Below are 23,072 nucleotides of genomic sequence, written 5' to 3'. Positions count from 1 at the left end.
TGAAGCACAATATCACTAAGTGGATCGTGGCTTCAAATAATTGAACTGCCCTCCAGGTTTCATCCTTTGAACACTTGCAATGTAAGGGGAAATTATCAAACAGTTTTTAGCATAGAAGACATTGATCAATAAGATTTTCATTTTAGCTATCTTTAGAAATATTTCAATTTCATGACTACAGATTTCATGTAATAATTGTATATAGAAAGTGGTACTAACCTTGTATATGCCACACAAGGCAGCAACCAGATTCACCACCTCCGAGCTTTGGATCCAATTAACAAACTTGTTTGACAAGCCTTCCTACAATTCAAAGAAAACTCTTCCAAGATATTTGCTGAAAGATCAAATAATATACGAAATTTGCCAAATCCAAAATTACATAACTTCAGTTTAAGGGCTCCGTGCAAGAACCTTCATTGCTCAAGAAGAAACAAAAAAATATGATACTGATACAAAATAAAAGGAGTGTTTCTGCATTAACTAAAGAACATGGTCACTATTCAATACAAGGTTCCTGTACATACATACTATACATACATCCCAAACCTGAACGTGAACAGAACAGCCACAAAACTATGAACTTGTCTAAGCAGGATTAACACGAAGAGTCCTAGATTTTGTAAATGACTGATGTAGTGATGACTGGAGCTAAACAAAATATGTGCACACAAAACTTGACAATTAACCATAACTACACTCTACACTTCAAGAAGAGAAACCAGCTTCCATTGCACGATATATTGAAGCAGTGTCAAACCGGAAGTTTCTGAAGCTTTTACCAGGACCTGTGTCTGGGGGACGTGCATCAACTGCAGGTTTGTTCAATTGAATCTCAGGTACGACTGAGCTGCTTCCGGTAGAGCTATTCTTTGCATTCCACACACTTAATCCTACATAAAAGAACTAAACCTTATAAGCTAGCTAATTTAATAAAATGTTCAAGCATCCTATAATCACAAGACGTTAAATGAAAATTATTAACGTTAAAACTTCCACGGACAATTGTAATGCAGCCCCTCCATAGCAGGCTCCTCCTTTTAATAAAATGCTGATTGAGCTTTTCTTTCTATAGCTAATACAAGGTATTGAGGTAACTATCACGATTACCAACTTTTTTCTTCAGGGCAAAGTTGGAAGGAGAATATTCAACATTATATCAATCTCATTTGATTCGGTTAGAGGGCAGCAAAAGAGCTTAGAAGTGTCATTGAAGCAGAACTGGTGCACCTTCCCTCTACTTATTACATCTCAGGGGTCCCCCATGAAGTCATCTTCAATAAAATATACCATGATCTCACAAGACGCCTCACACGAAAAAAGAGGGGAGAGGAGATTCTCCTCGACCATCAACACTGAATCATATAAACTAGTCCTACCTCGGATATCCTTTACCAATAAATAAAATGGCAGAGGAGCTTTTGGGGGCTTTGTGGAGAGGAAAATTGGATCAGTTATGCAAAGTAGTTATCGGTTTGTGATTGTTAAGACCAAACAACCAAAAGGAGAAATGAGTAGTCCCCCCTTACCCCTCTTTTCTTTGAGGGTGGAAGTGGAGGGAGGCAGAGATTCAGATAGATGCACTTAACCAAAGAGAAGGGCCAAGGGACTGAAAGGCGGGAGACCCACCTTACCCTTAATATGGACCAAATTATTTTTTAATGTTTGAAATGCTTACTTAGAGCATCATCTTAATTACCTTACTGTCTCATAGTTTGATGCAAAGAGTAAAGTTTCCACTTTATCTTGATGTTAGATATACAAGTAATCTGCAGTAAAATAAGATTACTCAACTCAAGTGGGAGAAAAATAAATTGGCAGGCATTCTAGTCCAACCCACTTGGTTTTCACTAAGTAAATTGGAACTTCATTAAGCTAGTTTCTGGAGGACACGTAATCCAGTTCAAACAACAGTCAAGACAGAAATAAACGTGCAAGATAAGGTGTTAGCTAGTAGAGAAGAGAGGATTTGCAGAAATGAAGAAAAAGAGACCGCACCTCTTGAAGGTCTATCCAATCTAGGTGCTACAGGAGGCTGATGTGCTGAAATCCATGATCGCAAAGATCTTTGCGAAGTATTAAGAATCATTAGCAAAGAAACAAAGGACATCCTCCAGGTTTACAAAATAAGCATTTCACTCACGTTAAAAATGGAGAAACCATGTAGAGCTTGAGGCCGGTCATCCCACGAGATATGACATCGTTACTTGCTGGTGAAAGTTCATCCAGTCTTTGCCATGCAATTTCCTAAATTCAAAGTGCAAACCTCCAAATTTTAGCACTCACAAAAGAAGCAGTCACAGTCGTACACTCATAATTGAAAATGAACTTTACATATGTAGGACTAAGTAGGCATTTGACCATAGATTCCAAATACTTTTCACTTTATTTGAAATTTATGGAGTTGCAGTTGAAAACAGAGTTGGTTTTTGGTTATACTTTATGCAAAGAATATTTGGAAAAATGTTCATGGTTGAATGTACTTAAATACAACTTCAAAAGTGAAAAGTGAATTGGAAAATAGGTTATAAGTTGTTTTCCAAATTTGAAATACAACGTCAAGTTGGATTTGAAATTTTCATGACCAAACAAAGATTTTCAAATAACGTGAATTTATTCCGGAAAAAGGTGATATAGTTTTTATGGCCCAACGGGTCCTAAGTGAATCTCACATGCCAGCTCCACATAATATGTGAAGTAAGAACACATAGACATGTTTGCATGCAAGGATGCACTCTTGTGTGTAGAGAATGATCATCAATGTTAACAAATGGGAGAGCAAGAAAGTATGGGCATGTTACAATAATTTACTTTCAAAAAGATTCTAAAGGCCTCAACCAAACAAAATGGTCATTATAGATAGCATCTAAAGTATCAACTTCATGCTCAATCCATGAGAGCAAAGTCAGCATATCTTTTGAAATCGATAGCAACTCAATTAAACTCCCCCCTCCCCCCCGCCAAACCAAAATAAAGTTTTAACACTGCATGTCCAAACAAATAATGGCTTAAGAAACATCCAGCTAAAATGTATCAGCACAACACACCATACATAATATAATCTTATTCACGGCTCATCACTAAACCATTTTACATGACATATGATACTGATAAATATGAAGTTCAATGGCAAGTAAAATTCCATAGAAATCTCCCGCTCTACCCAGTCATACAAAGTAAGGTAATAAGCTCAGAAATCATCTATTAACATGGGCTTTTAAAAACAAAACTGTTATACATAATCTTAAAGTCAACAAAGGCAAGCAAATGACTACTGCCATTCGTAAAGAGGGTGTACTAATAGACCATCCAGTAATTCAAATTTAGCAAGATTTTCTTTTAGCGGGGACAGCATACCTCCGTCTGTTAAAAACAGTAAGCAAAGGAATTTTAGCTTTCACACAAGAAAAGGATTTTGATGAATGACTTTGACTTTCACGGGAGTGTTTTGAAATATTAATCGCCTTTCGAAGTTTTTCACTTTGAGCCTGTTTGGATGGGCTTAAAAAAAGCAGATTATAAGCTGAAAACAGCTTATAAGTCCCAAAAAAAAAAAAAAAAAATATAGCCCAACTTATTTTTTTTGGCTTATAAGCTGTTTTCAGCTTATAAGCTGCTTTAGATAAGCTAAGCCAAACGGGCCCAATTATTTTTTTGGGCTTATTTTAAGCACAAAATGGCTTATAAGCTGGCTAGCCAAACACTCAAAAAAGCTGAAAACAACTTATAAGCCAATCAAAACGGGCTCTTTGACAAAGTATTTTCACTTACACTAATTTCCTTTTTGGTTTGTGGGGCAAATGATGTATCCTCTTTCACTCCAGCTATAATGTAAAGCCGCACTCTTTGCTGTCCAAAAGTCATTTCAAGGAATTGATCTTTCTGAAGAAATTTCGAGACATCAAATCCTGTTTCCTCCAATACCTGCATCCATTACAGAGCATAATTTAGAAAGTTGAGCCAAATTGAGCATTGCAGAAAGATAAACCATGCATGGTAACTTAAGTTAGGTGTCCAAAAAAAGGGCGAGGGAACCCAGAAAGAAAGAAGGAATAAGCTGCTGGGGCAAGCTCCTCAGAGGATAATCTTATCAACTACGTATAAACCCACCAAGATTTCACAACAGTCAAAGTCTTCCATCGAAAGCAGTCAGATCCAGTACCAACTTATTAAATCAGAGAAGAGTAAGAACCTAAACTCAACTATTTCATTTTTCTTTTCAGTTTTAATTGCATAATAATTAATAACTTAATTATTTTTGCCTAATATGTATTGCTATTGCGGTTTTGGTTATTCAGAAATGCAAATTTAATATTTTAACTATTTTTGTATTAACTGGCGCGTCACTTCAAAAAGGGGACCATTGGTTTCTCGCTTCTCGTCTTAGTGAAGCGGGCCCTCGTCGCTTTTCTAGACACTGCTAAGGAGTACTTAGTAAAGTAAAAAACAACGTTACCTTTGCAATTCCAACGAAGCATCAAGCACATAACGCAAGGCAAAACTCTAAGCTATTTTTTCCTCTCTTTTCCACAATTATGGGCTAAAACACATACTTGCCCTGACATGAGACAACTCTAAGCTATTCCTTTTTTGACAATTATCAGCTATAACACATGCAATGTGGTTTTTTGCATACTAAGAGAGTACTTAATAAAGTAAAAACCATATTGTGTCTGCAACAGATTCCAACAAAGCGACAAGCACATAAACATGAGGTAAAACTCTAAGCTATTCATTTTTTCCCTCCTTTTGACATTGTGGGCTATAACACGTGGATTTTTACTTTATTAAAAGAGTACTTCATAAAATTAAAAAGTCACATTATGTCTGCAACGGATTCCAATGAAGCATCAAGCACATAAATATGAGGCAAAACTCCTGCTATACGTTTTACCACCTTTTCTACAATGGTGGGCTATAACACGCGTGCTTTGACACGAGGCAAAACTCTAAACCATTCCCGTATATCCCTATTTTTGACAATTGTGGGCTATTAACACATACAATGTGGTCCGCCCCTTCATCGGACCCCGCGTGCACCGGGCTGCCTTCAACACATACAATGTGGTTTTTTACTTTATTAAGAGAGTACTTAATAAAGCAAAAATTTACACAGTGTCTGCAACGGATTCCAGTGAAGAAACAAACGCATAGAGACAAGGTAAAACTCTTAGGTTATTCCTTTCGTTATCTCATATTGGCAATTGGGCTATAACACATGTTATGTGGTTTACTTTATTAAGAAAGTAATTAATAAAGTAAAAATTAGCATCTACATTCGACGAAGCAACAAGCTCATAGAAACGAGGTAAAACTCTAAGCTATTATTTTTTCGCTCGTTTTGACAATTGTGGGCTATAGCATATGATTTTTTACTCTATTAAGATAGTACTTAATAAAGTCTTTAAAAAAAAATAAAAAAATAAAAACCTAAAGCGGATAGTACTTAATTGATTAAAAAATAACATTGCTTCTGCAGTGGATTCCAACAAAGCAATTAGCATATGACATGAGGTAAAACTCTAAGCTATTATTTTTCTCTCTTTTTGACGACTGTGAGCTATAACACATGATTTTTACTTTATTAAAAGAGTACCTAATAAAGTAAAAATCCACATTGCGCATGCAATTGCAACGAAGCATCAATCATATAATGGGGGCTATAACACATGCGTGCTTTGACACGAGACCAACTCTAGGCTATTCTTTTTTACCCTCTTTTTTGACAATTATGGACTATAACACATGCAATGTGGCATTTGCTTGTTAAGAGAGTACTTAATGAAGTAAAAAAAACTAATTGGGTCTACAATGGGTTCAAAAAAAGCAACCGCCACATAGACAGGAGGTAAAACTCTAAACTCTAGGCTACTCCTATTTTTCCTCTTTTTGACTATTGCGGGCTATAACACATTGTTTTTTTTTTTTTTACTTTACTAAAAGAGTACTTAATAAAGTAAAAACACACATTGCGTCTGCAACGGATTCCAACAAATCATCAAGCACATAAATATGAGGCAAAAATGCTAAGGTATTCCGTTTTTTCCCTCTTTTGACAATTATGGGCTCTAACACATGCGTGCTTGAGACAAGGCAAAACTCTAAGCTATTCCTTTTTCCCAATTTTTGATGATTGTGAGCATAACACGTGCAATGTTAATTTTTACATCATTAATAGAATACTTCATAAAGTAAAAAATCACATTGCATCTGCAACAAATCTCACTGAAGTAACAAGCACACGGTCAGAGGTAAAATTTCAAGTTATTTTTATTTTTCCTCTTTTTGACAATCGTTGTAGACACATGGCTTCTTTGTCTATTACGAGAGTACTTAATAAAGTAGAAAACCACACTCTGTCTGCAACGAAGCATCGAACACAAACAAGAGGCAAAAGTTAAGTTATTTCTTTTTCATTCTTTTCAACAATTATGGGTAACACGTGAGCTTGACACGAGGCAAAACTCTAAGCTCTTCTTTGTTTCCCTATTTTTGATGATTGTAGGATATAATACATGCAATGTCATTTTTTTACATTATTAATAGAATACTTAATAATGTAGAAAACCACATTACGTCTGCAACAGATTGCAATGAAGAAGCAAGCACATAGACACGAGGCAAAAATTTAAACTATTCCTCTTTTCCCTCTTTTTGACTATTGTGGGCTATAACACATGATTTTTTACTTTATTAAGAGAGTACTTAATAAAGTAAAAAATCTCATCGCATCAGCAATGGTTTCCAACGAAGCATCAAGCAGATAAACACAAAGAAAAATCCTAAGCTATTCCTCTGTTTCCTCTTTTTGACAATTGTGTGCTAACACACATGCTTACTTGACAAAACTCTATGCTATTCCTTTTTTCCCTCTCTTTGACAATTGTGTGCTATAACATATGCAATGTTGTTTTTTAATTTATTAAAAGAGCACTTAATAAAGTAAAAAAACACATTGCATCAGCAGGATTTCAACATAACAACAAGCGCAGACACGAGGTAAAATTTTAAGCTATACCCGTTTTCCCTCTTTTTGACGACTGTGGGTTATAACACATGGTTTTTTATTTTATTAAGAGAGAACTTAATAAAGTAAAAAACCACATTGTTAAGCTATTTATTTTTGACAATTCTGGGCTATAACACATGCGTGCTTAACCCGAGGCAAAACTCTAAGTTATTCCTTGTTTCCCTATTTTTGACGATTGTGGGCTGTAGCATATACAATGTTAGTTTTAAATTATTAATAGAGTAATTAATACTGTAAAAAATCACAATGCGTATACAACAAATTCCATTGAAGCAACAAACACATAAAAACGAGGTAAAACTTTCAGCTATTCTTTTTCCCCTCTTTTTAACGATGGCAGGCTATAACACATGATTTTTTACTTTATTAAGAGAGTACCTACTAAAGTTAAAAATCACACTACGTCTGCAAAGCATTCCAACGAAGCATCAAAGCACAATTTGACAACTTGAAGAGTCCCACATTGGCCATATAATGGATGGGTAGTCTCTTTAATATGGCTTTGGGCAATACTCAACTCTTGAGCTAGCTTTTGGGGTTGAATTAGGCTCAAGATCCATAACAGTGGGCTATAACACATGTGTGCTTTATACGAGGCAAAACTATAAACTATTCCACTGTTCCCTCCTTTTGAGGAGTGTGAGTTATAACACATGCAATGTGGCTTTAATTTTATTAAGAGCACTAAATAAAGTATAAAACCACAATGCATCTGCAACAGATTCCAACGAAGCAGCAAGCTCATAGACACGATAAAAAACCTATGTTATTCCTTTCCCCTCTTTTGACAATTAAAGGCTATAACACATCAGTTTTTTACTTTTATTAAGATAGTAATTAATAAAGTAAAAAACCATATTATCAGAACGAAGCAACAAGTATATAAACACGAAACAAAACTCTAAGTAATTCCTTCATCCCTCTTTTTTGACAATTGTGGGCTATAACACATACAATGTGGTCTTTTACTGTACTGGGAGAGTGCTTAATAGAAAAAATACACTGCGTTTGCAATGGTTTAGAAGGCTGAAATTGACCATTAGAAAACAAAAAATTGGCCAGTAAAAAGAATTCTCCTTTAAAGTTTATTTTAATGAGCATAAACCCAGGCAAATTAATTATTGCATTAATGAGAATTCTCCCTCGTTAGTCACAACCTTTGCTTTGATACCACATTGTCACACTTTTAGTCTTAAACTAAGGGCACGTGCAACACTTGACAAGTTTCTCATGACCTTGCTATGCCAAGTCAGCCTAAAATCTAAATTACTACACTCAAGATTGCTAAGGGAATGCTAGATAAGAAAGACGAGAAATTTGCTAAAGGAAGCTTTTATATTAGAGAGAACTTGATTGATGCATTTACCAATGAACCTCTCATTTATACTAGTCATCTAGGGCCTAGTGGGTAAATAATAATTGTAGAAATCCTTAATATTTCCAAGATAAGAACTTCCTCTAGAAACTCTCTACAAGGCTAGAAAGTTACAAGGACTTTTCTAGTAAATCCATAGATTTCTAAGTCTTTCAAGGGAAATTCCCATATTTCTCTAGAATCTTCCCATAATTGCTAGCCTTCCTCTTACGTAAAAGTCTGATGGTTAAGGCACTATTATGGTGGTCGCGGACAGAATGTTTTTTTTTTTTTTTTTGGGATAAGTTCGTGGACAGATTTTTCAAGTATGCAACTTTCATGCCTGCCTCACCAGAAGTCGCCAAGCTATTCTTTAAGAATGTGGTGAAGCACTGGGGCTTACCAACCAACACATATCATTTTATTTTTTTTTGATTAGCGCCGGGTGTCCGAGTCTCTTTGAGACCCGACTAATCCCGGGGGTGCACAGGCCCTCGGCAAGGAGTTTCCCGCAAGTGCACCACGGGTAATTCAGGGTTTCCCCAGTCCGATGGCCCTCAGAAATTGTTTGCACCCAGCGGGTTTCGAACTTTGAGACCTTGAAAGGGAGCACCCCAAGGCTCAAGTCAATTGCCACCACCCCAACACATATCATTAGTGACTGAGACCCTTGCTTTACTAGAAACTTTTGGAGAGAGTTATTTGGCATCCTTGGCACGGAGCTGCACTTCTCTACTAGTTTCCACCCGCAGACGGATGGACAGACGGAGCGGGTCAATGCCTTAGGGGAGTGCTACTTGAGGCATTATGTGAGCGCGCATCAGAAGGATTAGGCAAAGCTTTTGGACATAGTCCATGGGGCAGGCACCATTTGAGCTAGCCATGGGCCAACAGCCGCAAACTCCACATTCATTACCGGCCGCGTTCGAGGGAATGAGTTTGGGCACTTATCATATGGCTAACGGTTGGGAGAAGCAGCTCAATATTGCTAAGTCCTACTTGGACAAGGCAGCTAAGCAGATGAAGAGACTACAAACGTTGTCCCATGGACTATAGAATTGTGGACATGGTCATGGTGAAGTTTAACCCGAGACAGTTCAAGGCGTTGATATGCATGCACCAAAATTTGATTCACAAATACGAGGGGGCTTTTAAGATCCTTGTCAAGGTGGGAAAGATCTCATACAAGCAGCAAGCTTGACATGCCATCACATCTTAAAATTTACCCTATCTTCGGTGTCAGCGTGCTTAAGCCATACCATGAAGACAATGATGATTCGAGTAGGGGCTGGGCGAATCTCACACTTATTACTATCACCGCATCACTGGATCGAGAGATTAAGGCTATCATTGACTAGGCGAAAACAAAGACAAAAGCAACTGCCATGTTCCTCATCCATTGGAAGGGGCAAGCACTAGAGGAGGCCACATGAGAGCAATATGAAGACTTGTGGCAATTCAAAGCCAAGAATCGGGAGTTTATGCAGCAGAATTGCCCCGCTGTCCTCGCAACATTAGGTGGGGAGAGTGTGATGACCCGCCACATCATCATACCACCTAGGTTCCCCTCGGAACACAATTTTGCCATGTGGGATGCTTACATAAGAGAAAGGCTAGCAATTATGGAAAGATTCTAGATAAATATGGAATTTCCCTTGAAAGACCCTAGAACTCAATGGATTTGCTAGGAAAGTCCTTGGAACTTTCTAGCCTTGTACAGAGTTCTAGAGGAAGCCCTTATCTTGTAAATATTAAGGACTTCTACAACAAGTATCATTTACTCACTAGGCCCTAGATGACTAGTATAAATAGGGGTCATTCATTGACAAAAGCATCGAAGCAAAATCAATTAAGTTCTCTCTACTATAAAACCTTCCTTTAGCAAATTTCTCGTCTTTCATATCTCGCATTCTCTTAACGATCTTGAGTGTAGTAATCTTGGCTGACTTGGCATAGCAAGATTGTGAGCAGGTTGTCAAGTGTCGCACATGCGCCTAGATTAAGACTAAGGACATGACATTATGGTCTATAACACATGCAATGTGGGTTTTTTACTTTATTAAGAAAGTACTTAATAAAGTAAAGATCATATTGCATCAACAACATATTCTGACGAAACAAGAAGCTCATAAAAACAAGGTAAAACTCTAAACTAGTCTTTTTTTCTCTCATTTTGACAATAGTGGGCTACAACACATAATTTTTAATTTATACTTTATTACTAATAGATACTAGTAGAAAAAAACCACAGTGTCGGCGACGGATTCCAATGAAGCAGCAAGCGCATAAACACAAAGTAAAACTCCAAGCTATTCCTTTTTTCAATTTTTTAACAATTGTGACTTATAACACGTGTGCTCAAGGCAAAACTCTAAACTATTCTATCACTCCCTCTTTTTGACGTTTGTGAGCTATAACGCATGCAATGTGGTTTTTTACCTTCTTACTTAATAAAGAAAAGAACCATCTTGCATCTGCACCAGATTCTAACAAAGCAACAATCATATGATACGAGGTAACACTTTAAGCTATTCCCTTTCCCCTACTACGAAAAACATAATGTTTAGCTGGGCCTATAGAAGATGAAGGAGAAGACTAAAGGCATGGGATATGGCTTCTCTAAAACGTATGTAGACCTTGTGGAGAGAGAGAGAAATAGGAAAACTTTTGAGGGAGTAGAGAAAGATTTTAAACACTTTGAGGAATAGCCTCTATCCCTTATTTCTTTTTGGTGCACCCATGAGGTTTCTACATGTATAGAAGATTTGACGTCTTTTGTAAAAAACCATGTATTTTTGTAAAGTTTTCTGTTTTTAGCATACTCCTTGTCTACAGGCACGTCTCTCCCTCTTTTAATGAACATTATTATTCTATCAAGGAAAAAAGCAATTTATCCAAATAAACATGGCTCCCGCCAAAAAAATTGATAATCGTGGTGTCGAGGCCAAACTTGTGCGCACCTCGACTAATTCCACAGGATACTTGCTACCTCCCACCAACAACAGATATCAGGTAGCTCTGTCCACCAAGGTTAGGACTTAAGACGGATGAAAAGAATCACTTAGTATTTTTTTTTTTAAAGGTAAGAAGAATCACTTAGCGTTTTTGTCTCAGCAAGGATTTGAACCTGAGACCTCATGGTTCTCAACCCACTTCATTGACCACTAGGCCACACCCTGGAACCATTTTACACTTCCACAAGCATTTTTTTTTTGATTAAGCACCGGGTGTCCGGGTCTCTTTGAGCCCCGACTAATCCCGGGAGTGCACAGGCCCTTGGCAAGGAGTTTCCCGCAAGTGCACCACGGGTAATTCAGGGTTTTACCCCAGTCCGATGGCCCTCAGAAATTGTATGCACCCAGTGGGTTTCGAACTTGAGACCTTGAAAGGGACTTCCACAAGCATTTTCATGAGATCTTTAATGTCAATTGGAGCACTATATAAGTAAAGAGAAATGCATACCTCTCTAACTGCACAACTGTGGTCCTCTTCATCCTTGTTCTTTTTCCCACGTGGAAAACTCCAACTTGAACCCTTCCATCCTTTTACTAGCAAGCACTGCATTTGACATAAATAATCAATGAGATCTAATGTCTTTAAGAAAGAGGCATAAAGGACTACAAGGACACGCATCTATTTAATTTCATAGATAGCACTACATATATGCTTAAATTGAGGATAATCAACAACAACAACAACAACAACATACCCACTACATATATGCTTAACTTAAGGATAATCAACAACAACATACCCAGTAGATTCCCACTATGTGGGAAATTGAGGATAGTCATAAGAATAAATAGAAAAAAAGGAAAACGAGATAGAAATGACTATAGATAAATGAACATAGGTCCTCAAAAAGTTGATAGCACGACATATATGCTCAAAGTGAGGATAATCATAAGAATAAATAGAAAAAGGAGAGAAAAATGACTCTAATAAAATGAACGTAGGTCCTCAAAAAGTCAAGGCAACAATGTTTTGAGTTCCAGTAACATATTATTCATTGGGTCATACATGAATATAGGTCCTAAAAGGTAACAAGCTCAATAAAGCACATAATGTAGAGCACCAATCACCTAAAAGAATCTGATAAAGATACTTTTTTTTTATATGGTAACAGTAATATGATAAAGATATGAGTTATCCCCTTAAGGACAGGGAACTTGAATATGCTGCTTTTGATGCAAACGAAACTTACCCGTTCAAAAGTCTCATCAAGGATGATGGCCCCAGTTACAGGAACTCGAACCTTGTAAGAGGTGAAGTCCTTGAATATGTCGTCTATGTGAGGAACATATGGTTTTAAAACATCACAACTGTTGAACACTGTTAATGGATTAAGGAAAAGCGGAATGCTCATATGCTCATCCACAGATACACAAGCCAACTTAAAAGTAAGCATAGCAACTTATGAGAGTCAGAAACAGTGACCCTATATTATATGTCCACCTTAAAATTTCAGTATAAATTCCTTCTCAAAATTTTATATTTCCAGTCTATATGAATATTTTGCAGGTTCAAGGAGGTCTCAAAGCAAAGTTAAACAAGAACGAATACAAACATAACACTCAGCCCCAACTAAGAGAAACATCTAAACCCTTGGCCCAAAAACGAACATGTAGAAAATAAGAAAGAAGTACATATAATGATGAGACTATAACTATGGAGAACAAAGCAATATCAAAGATCCCCCAACCCCACCTTTTTTTATTTTTGGATCACTAATATCAAAGACATACTTTATGATCTAATGTGTCAAAAGCAAGTCCAAGTGGAAAATTTACATGCATGCAAAAGACAAGGGGAGAGGGCATTCAAGTTCGAAGGAGTAAAACATGAAAATCTCAATGAAAGAGGTAAGTTGCCGCAAGATCGATATAGTACTCTCTGCATTTAAATAATTATAGACCTAGGTTTTATCATCAAAGGATACTTAAGGAAGTAAATTCCTTCAGAGTGAAAGACTTCAATGACGGATTATTTTCTACAGTATTGTCTTCATAAAACCAATGCGCGTACTCCACAAGAAACAAAATCCTCTCAAATGATTGCTGATCTTCTTTTGGCACATTCAATACAAACCGACTGCGTCAAAGAAATAGAACACATTAATCAAAGAAGGACATACCAAATGCATAACCTCACAATTTTCTACCATTAACCAAAGAAAGTCAACAATATCACAAGCTAATACAAACAACTTCAAGAAATTGAAGATGAAATAGAAAACGCGATATGCCAGGACAGACCTCAAATTTGCTTAAGACTTACGGTGTTTATAATATTGACAAATGGAATTCACTAATGAGTAACATAAATTATTTCGTCAGAATACGAGAACTATGTCTATAACTCACAACATTAACCTATCTAAATCAACTGAATTAGTAGCGATGCAACTGCAGAAGAAAGAGTTTAAAGACAATAATATTTAAGACGGCACAAAATACTCAAGTAGAATAGAATATCTATTCATTCCTTTATTCAACCTCATCCATCATTAACCCACACCATTTGTGAGAATCCTCTATGTCAATTACGCGCGATTCAGGTCCATTTCATTCTTTATCGAATCAACCATAGTTAAACGATCTTTCACGGTGTCATTAAACTAGCGCAGCCGTCCTCTTTTATCCAATTTTATGACCACTATTCTTTGGGAAACTCTCCTAGTCAAAGTTTAACACTAATTAAAATCTCAATTTCAAACTTATAAGCACTACAAGTACGTTATTTCACAGTCAAACCCAAAAAAAATAGTTTGAATCACTACTTATCAAGAAAATCAGCTTGAATCACTGAAAATTACAACAGAAAAAGGCTAAATTTTGAACTTATGAGCGCTACAAGTACACTATCTCACAGCCAAATCCAAATCAATAGCTTGAATCATACTTAAAAGAAATAGCTTCAATCACTGAAAATTACAACAGAAAATCGCTAAATTTCAAACTTATGAGCGCTACAAGTACACTATTTCCCAGGCAAATCCAAAAAATAAATCACTACTAGCTAATAAAATTAGTCTAAATCACTTACAACATACACCTGGAAAAAGCGTAACCCAAAATCACATAAAGAGCATAACGCAAAATTTTGGAACTCATGACTACAACACAAGTACACAAAAATAGCTTGAACCACTACTAATCATGAAAAAATGGTCTAAATCACTAGAAACTACAACAGGAAAACGCTAAATTTTGAACTTATGAGTGCTGCAGGTACACTATTTCACAATCAAATCCAAGAACAGCTTGAATCACTACTAATCACGAAAATTAGTCTAAATCACTACAAAATACAACAGGAAAAAAGCTAAATTTTGAACTCATGACTACAAGTACACAAAAATTAGCTTGAATCACTAAGAAATACATCAATAAAACACGAAAAAAGCGAAAATGTACCTGCAATGAAACTATAAAATTACTTAAATCACTACTAATCACGAAAATTAGTCTAAATCACTACAAAATACAACAGGAAAAAAAGCTAAATTTTGAACTCATGACTACAAGTACACAAAAATTAGCTTAAATCACTACTAATCAACAAAATTAGTTACAATCACTAAGAAATACATCAATAAAACACGAAAAAAGCGAAAATGTACCCGCAATGAAACTATAAAATTACTTAAATCACGAAAATTAGTCTAAATCGCTACAAAATACACCAGGAAAAAGCGAAAATGAAGGACGCAAAATCACATAAAGAGCATAACGTAAAATTTTGGAACTTATGACTACAAGTAGACAAAAATAAACTTGAATCAATACTAATCATGAAAATTAGTCTAAATCACTAAACAATACAACAGGAGAAATCTAAATTTTGAACTTATTAGCGCTACAAGTACACTATTACACAGACAAATCCAAAAATAGCTTGAATAACTGAAAATTACAACAGGAGAAATCTAAATTTTGAACTTATGACTACAAGTAGATAAAAAAATCAGTAGAAAAATACAAGGCGAAAAAGTACCTGCAAAGATCGTCAAGGAGTTCCTGAGGAGGAAGTCCATTTTTAGAAGGAGCGCTAGAAGATCTAGGAAGTCCTGACATTTTTTTAAAATCTAAAACCCTAACCCTAACTTCGATCTGAGATATTTTCACGTACGTATATATACATATACTTACTACGTATTTTTGTACGCATACATATATATATATATATATATGGAAAGAGAGTGAAGTTCAAGAGGAAAGAGCTTTGTTCTTCTTCTTCTTCAATTAAGCTCTTCCTCCTGATTTTTCCCTCTTTTTGGTCCCTGTTGAAATTCCACTAAAGTGATTGTGATGATGGTGGGGGTATTTTCGGAACTTTATTATTTTTTTATTTACTTTTTTTCTCTTTTTTTAAAATCATTTACTATTTTTTTCTTTTTTTTTTTTTTGGTTAGTTTCATATTTGAAATATCTAAGCAGGCGTTCATGAGTTTTCAATTTATGATTTGAAATCATGATCCCGAACCAGCATTTTCACTCATGGTTTGAAATTATGGTTTTAATTTTTTTAAATATAAAATTTAACTCATAACTTAATATTTTATAAAAAAAGACTCATAAGTTGGTAGATAATTTTAACAATTACCCCCATCAGTCATTTATCAATTTCATTAACTTTCACCAACCTTTATTTATGTCTACCGGCCTTTAATTTATGTTGGAGGATTATGTTAAAGAGTAGTTACATTACTATTCATGTTAAATTTTCGTTTTTATTGAACTAAAGTGTGATTAATTGATGTTGTATTTTTTAGAAAGGTCTTCTAGTAGTGTACTAATTTTGTTATGAACTATGACTTGCTCATTTGATAAGATTGTATAAGAATTGAGAATGTTCTGATAGTTTTCACAATTTGTGGGGTTTTTATGTCTATAAGAGAAAATAGAACTTAAAATATCCGAATTGTATATTCAAACATGGTTTGAAACCACCTGCTATCTATCGATACACACCTGAACTATCAAGTGTTTGTGTTTTCCTATCTGAACTATTACTAACTACTTATCAAAACACACCTTGACTATTATCTGTTGGTGCTGGACCTCGCAAAAAAGTGATACTTCATACTCCTTCTGTCCCAATTTATGTGATACACTTTCTTTTTTAGTTTGTTCCAAAAAGAATGATACATATCCTTATTTGGCAATAAATTAACTTTAAACTTTAACTTTTACGCTTAACGAGATAATCTACAATCACATAAATATTTTTGGCTTATTTTAGACTCCAAGATTTAAAAGTCTTTCATTTATTTCTTAAACTTCATGCCCAGTCAAACTATATCACGTAAATTGAGACAGAGGGAGTATTTGTTCTGACCATTATCTCTTAGTTTTTTTAATTATCTAATTAATTCCTTTGATTATCTGCGCGGAGTGTCATTTGACATATTTTTTAACCGAAAAAGAAAGAGGTGATGCACCACACACCATTAGATACCAGTCGGAGTGCGTTTTGATAAATAGTTAGTGATAGTTTAGATGGGAAACGCAAACACCTGATAGTTTAGATGGAAAACGCAAACACCTGATAGTTCAGGTAAAAAACTCAGAGAAAAGTGATACTTGAAATATGTGTTTTACCATTATCTCTTTATTTAACGATAATTAGTGAAATGTGATTGAGTAACTAATGTTTAAACTCGTAACACTACGATTCGCGTGCGACTTGCGTTTGTTTTTTTAATAATAGTTAACGTTAGTTATTAAAATCCTATTAAATAGTTAGGGGTCATTTCGTTCAAAATGACATGATCCTCGTCCTAGCGTTATAACCAAGATCATAATCTTGTTATATAATCGGGATTATAAGTAACGTTAAGTATTAAAATTCGATTGTCCAGTTATGATACTTATCAGGTGATACTCGGATTTATGGTATGACGCCAGATGACTTATGATTTGTATTAATTTTTTATCATAATTAATGTTAAGTACTAAATCCGAGTAGATTGTTAAGATGTAAACTTGTGACATTTTGATTCGTCATATGACATTAGGCAATTTGCTTTCCTCTTTTAATGATAATTACGTTAAGTATTAAAATCTGATTGACCAGTACTAAAACCCGTTTGAGCAATTAATGTTTCAACTTGTGATAATATGATTAGCGTTGCAAGTTACGTTCATCTTTTTAATCGAATGATTAATGTTAGGTATTAAAATCCGATTGAGCAATTAAGATAAAAAAATCGTGACACTGTGAATCATGGAATGATGTCAAATAATTTGCGATCTGTATTCCTTTCTAATCGTAATTAATGTTAAGTACTAACCCTGATTGAATAGTTAAAAATTTAAATTTGTGACACTTTGATTTGTCATATGAAGAAGACAGACAATTTACTTTCCTTTCTATATCATAATTAACGTTAAGTATCAAGATCTGATTGAGCAATTGAAGTTTAAACTTGTACACTATTGTTCACGTTGCAACTTGCATTTATTTTCTAATTATAAAATAACGTTAGACATTAAAATTTGACCCTATGGTAAGGTTTAAATCAGTGACATTTTGATAATGTGATTCATGGTATGGCGCTAGATAACTTGCACTTTGCATTCATTTTTTATCATAAATAATGTTAAGTACTGAATCCGATTGAGTAGTTAAGGTTTAAACTTGTGACATTTTGATTCGTGGTAAAGTGTTAGGCAATTAACGTTAAGTACTAAAATTTGATTCAGCAATTAAATTGACTAAATTTTATTACAAAAATTTAAAATAAACCATTACTATTTCAGAATTGCCTGATAACAAATAAACTGCAAAAAGGATTCCTTATCTCAAGGACAAGAATAAAAGCTTTAAACATCTAACAAGACCAACACTGACCCAAACTGTTCTTTAACTATAAAGGAAACTTAAGTAATACTAATGCTTAGCCCTTAAATCTAATCTCCTAAAATATGATCATCTATTTTTTTCCTATCTCCATATTACATCCCTATACAAGAAGAACAATGAAGAAATTGAAAAAAAACACTAGGCAAATAACACTAAGAACTATATGACAAGGACTATAAGACTATGACTAGGAAACTGTTCTCTGCTTCTTTTCATTCACTTGGGCTCCTCCTTGACCGACTCGTTGCTCGGGTTGACCTCCAGTTGGATACTGGCTATGGCATTGTTGTCCGGGATGATGTTGGTTCGCATTTCAAGAACCTTCTTGTGAGAGTTTGAGTGAATTGATGGAATGAATGTAGGGCTAGCAGCTGGCCGATATTCAGGGAAGAGTCGTCCTGACTTGTAACGAACACCACAAGCGTTGCATAGAGTTTTCGGTCCCATTGGACCTGCCCTCCATTGAGGAGTCTTTGTTATCTCGCAATGCTGGCATTTCCTAACTGCTTGTTGTGCCACCGGGTTCTGATTTGTCTCGTTCGGAGCAAGAGGAATAGAGAATTTGATCTTCTTTTTCTTTTTCTGTTCCGGGGCAGCAGCCGGTTTCGTCAGAATCTTTTTCATGGGAGACTCCGCGAAATTCTCTGATGCAACAAATACTGGCAAGGGATTGAAAGTTGTTGGGCGAGAACGCTTGGTCCGAGCACGTTGTGGACCCCGGTGGCACGGACTAAGGGGTAAAGCTTTTTCTCCCGAGCTGGAAAAGGACGAGCTAGTGCTGCTGCTGCTGCTTTCAAGCACAGACACGGGACTAGATGTCTGGAACTTGCCTTGGGTTGATGGCTCTTTGTCAACAGGAATGTTTTCTTTCCCTAGCGTCAATCCCCCGCTGGAGAAAGAATCCTCCACAAATGTTGAAAGCCATTCAAGCTGGACTATATCCTCATACTGTAAAACAAGATAACAAATATATCAGACAAAGAGTTCAGAGTTGTAGTATATGATATCAAACTCAAGCATGACTATGTGTTGGTTTATGACACTCTACAGTCAAACCTCTCTATAACAACATAGTTTGATCGGACATTTTGTGACTGCTATAGCGAAATGCTGTTATAAAGAAGTATTATAGTATAGCACATAACATGAAAGATCGGTTCCACATCTACATGATTGTTATAGTGAAATGTTGCTATAGAGGATGGTTGTTATAGAGAGGTGTGACTGTACGTGCAAATTAACAGTAAAGCAAGAATAGTATGCCAAACATCACTTAGTAGATACAATGTCCCTTTCTATGATGAGTGAACTCTCAATAGAATGTTGGTTCAATTTTGCTCATAGTTAGCACAATTTTGTTGGTGCAAATTGAATGTTGTTATGTAGTCATTTATGATGATGGCAAGGGATGGAAGTTGAAAAAGACTGGACCATGAGGGAAACACCTCAGAGCCATTAATTGCTCTGAGCAAGTATATATCATATGGCTAACCATTAATGAGTGTGGTGGATAAACAATATTCTCTTTGCCTTTACGCCTTAACTAGAGGTCTTGAGTTAAAGCCCTGAAAATGGAAAAACTCCTGGTATGGAGCGTTTTTCCCTTTAGTGGGCCCTACAATGTGTAGTCACGAAAAAATGACTTAACATATGTGTGGTATTCCCTTCACTCTTAACCAGAGGGTGAAGGTTCAAGCTCGGGAGGCGGAGAAACTCCTAGTATTGGGTGTTTTTCCCTTTAGTGTGGGCCCTACGATGTGCAAAATCCAGATTAGTCACCACTAATATGGAAAAATTGACTTTAGCATATGTGTGGTATTCCCTTCACCCCTAACAAGTGGTTACAGGTTCGAGCCTAGGAAACTGAGGAACTCCTAGTATTGCACGTTTCTTCCTTTAGTGGGCCCTACGACGCGCAAAGTCCAGATTAGTCACCACTAATATGGCAAAAAAGATCACTTCAGCATATGTGCTATAGCACCAGTCCAAACTCTCAACAATATCAGTACTACTATAGAAAACAAAATAAAATGTCTTGTACTTCTTTAGCACCGACAGCCCAGCTGGCAAACAGATACCAACAAGACTGTATAATAATCCATCAACGAATCATCATTAAATCCCCATTAAAGAGCTAATCTCTCCAATCATGAAACATTAACTTAATCATTCACTAACCAAAACATATTTAAATCTTTACATCTAATCACATGATGAGAGAGAAAAATATAATTAGACCCCACATCAATCACTTAAACTTTGACCATTTCTCATTAAATACGAATTTAAGTATATATTTAAGTTATATACACTGATAATAGCGACAGACATAAAATACTCACCGGAACTGAGAGCTCGGCTGAGAGGTCGGAGGCAGAATTCCGGTGGCTACCGGAGAAAAGGGAATCGGAATCTGGCAACGGGTTATTCCAAATACTTGGAAAATCTTTGCAATCAGTGGAACTTAGGCCAACATTTTCATTCTCAAGAGGGAATTCAATCAAATCATCAATGTGGTCAAAAAAGCTACCACAATCAATTTCATCCACCACATTTGGCCCCATTTATACTTTCTTGATTATTTTCTACTCTAAAAAACTATTACCTGCAAAAAATAACACAAGACTATTAACAACTACCACTCAAAAAGAAATTTCATCAACTTTCAATTAACCAAGAAATGATAGCTACAGTATATTTATGCACAGTTTAAGGACAAAAATGACATTTAATGTGAAGGGTAGGGGCCAAAACTACACAATGTACTCAAGCTGGAGCCAAGGTGTCAAAAATGGTGCGTGGCACATTTTATAAGAAAAAGGTTGAATTTTTTTTGGAATTTTGTCAATCTAAAAATAACATTTATCAAGATTCTTGTAGAGTGGGATTATAAAGAAATTTATTTTAAAAAGAAGATTTGGGAAATATGCAGAATTCACACTGAGTGCACCGACACATAGAAATTTGCAAGAAAATTTTGTTTCTTTAAGAAAAAATAAAAAATTGAAGACCATAATGAAAATTTAAGAAGAAACCTTAAGCATGCAAGAATTTGTAGACCATTATTGTCACAAATGTATAACATTTGAAACTTTATGCCTAGATATGTCTAAAAATCAAATTTTATTGGTTCATTTGAAGCAACACACAATAAAATAAGACTCAACCTTTTCCTCTATGCTTATCTGTTTATGAACCAAACAAACAAGAGAGAAACTTGAAGTTCATTTTTGTATTTCCCTCTCTTTTCTTAGTAGTAATCAAACATACAAAATGAAATTATTCTATGCTAGTACTTTATTTATCTTAGGAAACAGTGTAATTTCAGGGCTCAACTCCCAAGGAAACTGCAGAATTTTCCTAATCACTGAGAAAGTGAATGAAGGAAACAGTGAAGCAAAAAAAAAAAAAAAAGCAACAGTGTAACCAGACAATACTGACCCTCAGAGAAAATGAAACCAAAAAAAGACAAAAACTTTGAAGTACCCACAAGAAAAAATGTACTAATCCATAGCATGTACCTTAAAGAAGACAAAAGTAAACACCCAAAAAGAAAAAAGAAAAAAACTATATGTTTTTTAAATGAATAATGTTGAACCTTCAAGAAACTAGTAGAAAAAGAACTTAACAAGTGGAGAAGTTGGGAAATTGAATGAACAAGAAAACAACAGTAACCATAGAGTAGCCTTAAAAAGAAAGGAAAACAAAAAAAGGACAAAAACTTTGCAACACTCACAAGAAAAAAAAGTACTCCATTTGAACTAGGATGGATTAACTGGACTTGAATGAAATACATGTACTTTAAAGGCTTAAAGACTACATTTTTATGAAATATATGTACCTTAAAAGCAAAAACACACACACAAAAAAAAAGACTAGGTACATTTTTATGGATGACTACATAGAAAAATGAATTGAATGAATAATATGTACCTTCAAAACATTAGTAGGTGAAGTGGTTTTGAAGAAATTGGGAAATGGAATGAAAAACAAGAAAACAGCACTAAACACACAATAGCCTCAAAATAAAACTGAACCCCAAAAAGAAAAAAAGAAACAAAAATCTTTGCAACATCCACAAAAAAAGATCACCTTTTTTTTATGAATAAGTGCTATAACAAACAGAGAAAAATGAATGAATGAATGAATGAATGAATGATATGTACCTTGAAGAAACTAGCTAGAAGAGATATGAAGGGGTTTTAAAGAATACGGGAAATGGAATGAAGAACAAGAAAGCAACACTAAACATACATGATACAATGAACACAAAAAAAAAAAAAAAAAGACAAAACCATTGCAACAAAAGAAGATTACATATTTATGAATGAATGAATAATAGGTACCTTGAAGAAACTAGCTAGTAGAAGGAATATGGAGGGGTTTAGGAAAAATGAGAATGAAGAAAGTTTAAAAGGAGAAGTATAGAAGCAGGAGGGAGAGTGATTGATGGGTTGGTAAGAGAATTGTGTATTAAAATTGCTAGCTGTATATTTTAAGTGTCACTCACCTCACCCCCTTCCATTGTCGTCATGTTTAAGTCTCACCCCTTAACTCCCTTCCTTCCATACACTTCTCATTGCAGCACCATTGGGTCCCACACCCAATCCCCCCACCCCCAACACACTCTTTTTTTTTTTTTTTGTTCAAAAACTTTTTTTTTCTACTTTTGTTTTGGTTAATTGAAAAGTTATAATGAAACTATGATCAGACCTCTCTATAATAGTCATTCGCCGTAAAATTGATCTTTCATGTTATGTTATATCATATATTCTCTTTAATAACATTTCACAATTGCATTCAGAAAATATTGAAACAAAT

At 35.3% G+C, this 23,072-nt stretch overlaps 2 protein-coding genes across 3 annotated transcripts; both read right to left on the bottom strand.

The window, feature by feature from the left end:
* Nucleotides 1-450: 450 nt before the first annotated feature.
* On the bottom strand, nt 451-15,685 carry LOC132640021 (mRNA-decapping enzyme subunit 2). The gene is made up of 8 exons (XM_060356427.1): nt 15,381-15,685; nt 13,324-13,475; nt 12,589-12,716; nt 11,847-11,942; nt 3,772-3,924; nt 2,144-2,247; nt 1,999-2,066; nt 451-893 (listed from the first exon to the last, which is right to left on the bottom strand). The coding sequence occupies exons 1-8, from the start codon at nt 15,458-15,460 to the stop codon at nt 709-711; spliced, it is 966 nt and encodes a 321-aa protein (XP_060212410.1). The 5' UTR covers nt 15,461-15,685; the 3' UTR covers nt 451-708.
* A 2,437-nt stretch (nt 15,686-18,122) lies between these two features.
* On the bottom strand, nt 18,123-22,769 carry LOC132640020 (GATA transcription factor 8-like). Of its 2 annotated transcripts, none has more exons than XM_060356425.1 (3): nt 22,598-22,769; nt 20,594-20,856; nt 18,123-19,199 (listed from the first exon to the last, which is right to left on the bottom strand). In XM_060356425.1, exons 2-3 carry the CDS (start codon nt 20,813-20,815, stop codon nt 18,468-18,470), a joined length of 954 nt encoding a protein of 317 aa, XP_060212408.1. In that variant the 5' UTR covers nt 20,816-20,856; nt 22,598-22,769; the 3' UTR covers nt 18,123-18,467. The 2 variants fall into 2 exon arrangements, with proteins under 2 accessions (XP_060212408.1, XP_060212409.1); XM_060356426.1 differs by lacking the exon at nt 22,598-22,769 and adding an exon at nt 22,418-22,563.
* Nucleotides 22,770-23,072: the final 303 nt, after the last annotated feature.

The sequence above is a fragment of the Lycium barbarum genome, chromosome 5 (assembly GCF_019175385.1).
Source record: "Lycium barbarum isolate Lr01 chromosome 5, ASM1917538v2, whole genome shotgun sequence".
In the NCBI taxonomy this organism is placed as follows: Eukaryota; Viridiplantae; Streptophyta; class Magnoliopsida; order Solanales; family Solanaceae; genus Lycium; species Lycium barbarum.
The sequence above is the reverse complement of the archived record's forward strand: the minus strand, read 5'-3'. Positions and strand labels throughout refer to the sequence as shown.

Excerpts from the sequence above, each read along its gene's own strand:
- LOC132640021 (XM_060356427.1), bottom strand. The coding sequence starts at position 15,460 with ATGTCAGGACTTCCTAGATCTTCTAGCGCTCCTTCTAAAAATGGACTT. Across the intron at positions 11,943-12,588 it reads TTGATGAGACTTTTGAACGG|TGCTTGCTAGTAAAAGGATG; the intron begins GTAAGTTTCGTT and ends TGTCAAATGCAG. Across the intron at positions 894-1,998 it reads ATTGGATAGACCTTCAAGAG|GATTAAGTGTGTGGAATGCA; the intron begins GTGCGGTCTCTT and ends TCTTTTATGTAG.
- LOC132640020 (XM_060356425.1), bottom strand. The coding sequence starts at position 20,815 with ATGGGGCCAAATGTGGTGGATGAAATTGATTGTGGTAGCTTTTTTGAC. Across the intron at positions 19,200-20,593 it reads CAGCCGAGCTCTCAGTTCCG|TATGAGGATATAGTCCAGCT; the intron begins GTGAGTATTTTA and ends CTTGTTTTACAG.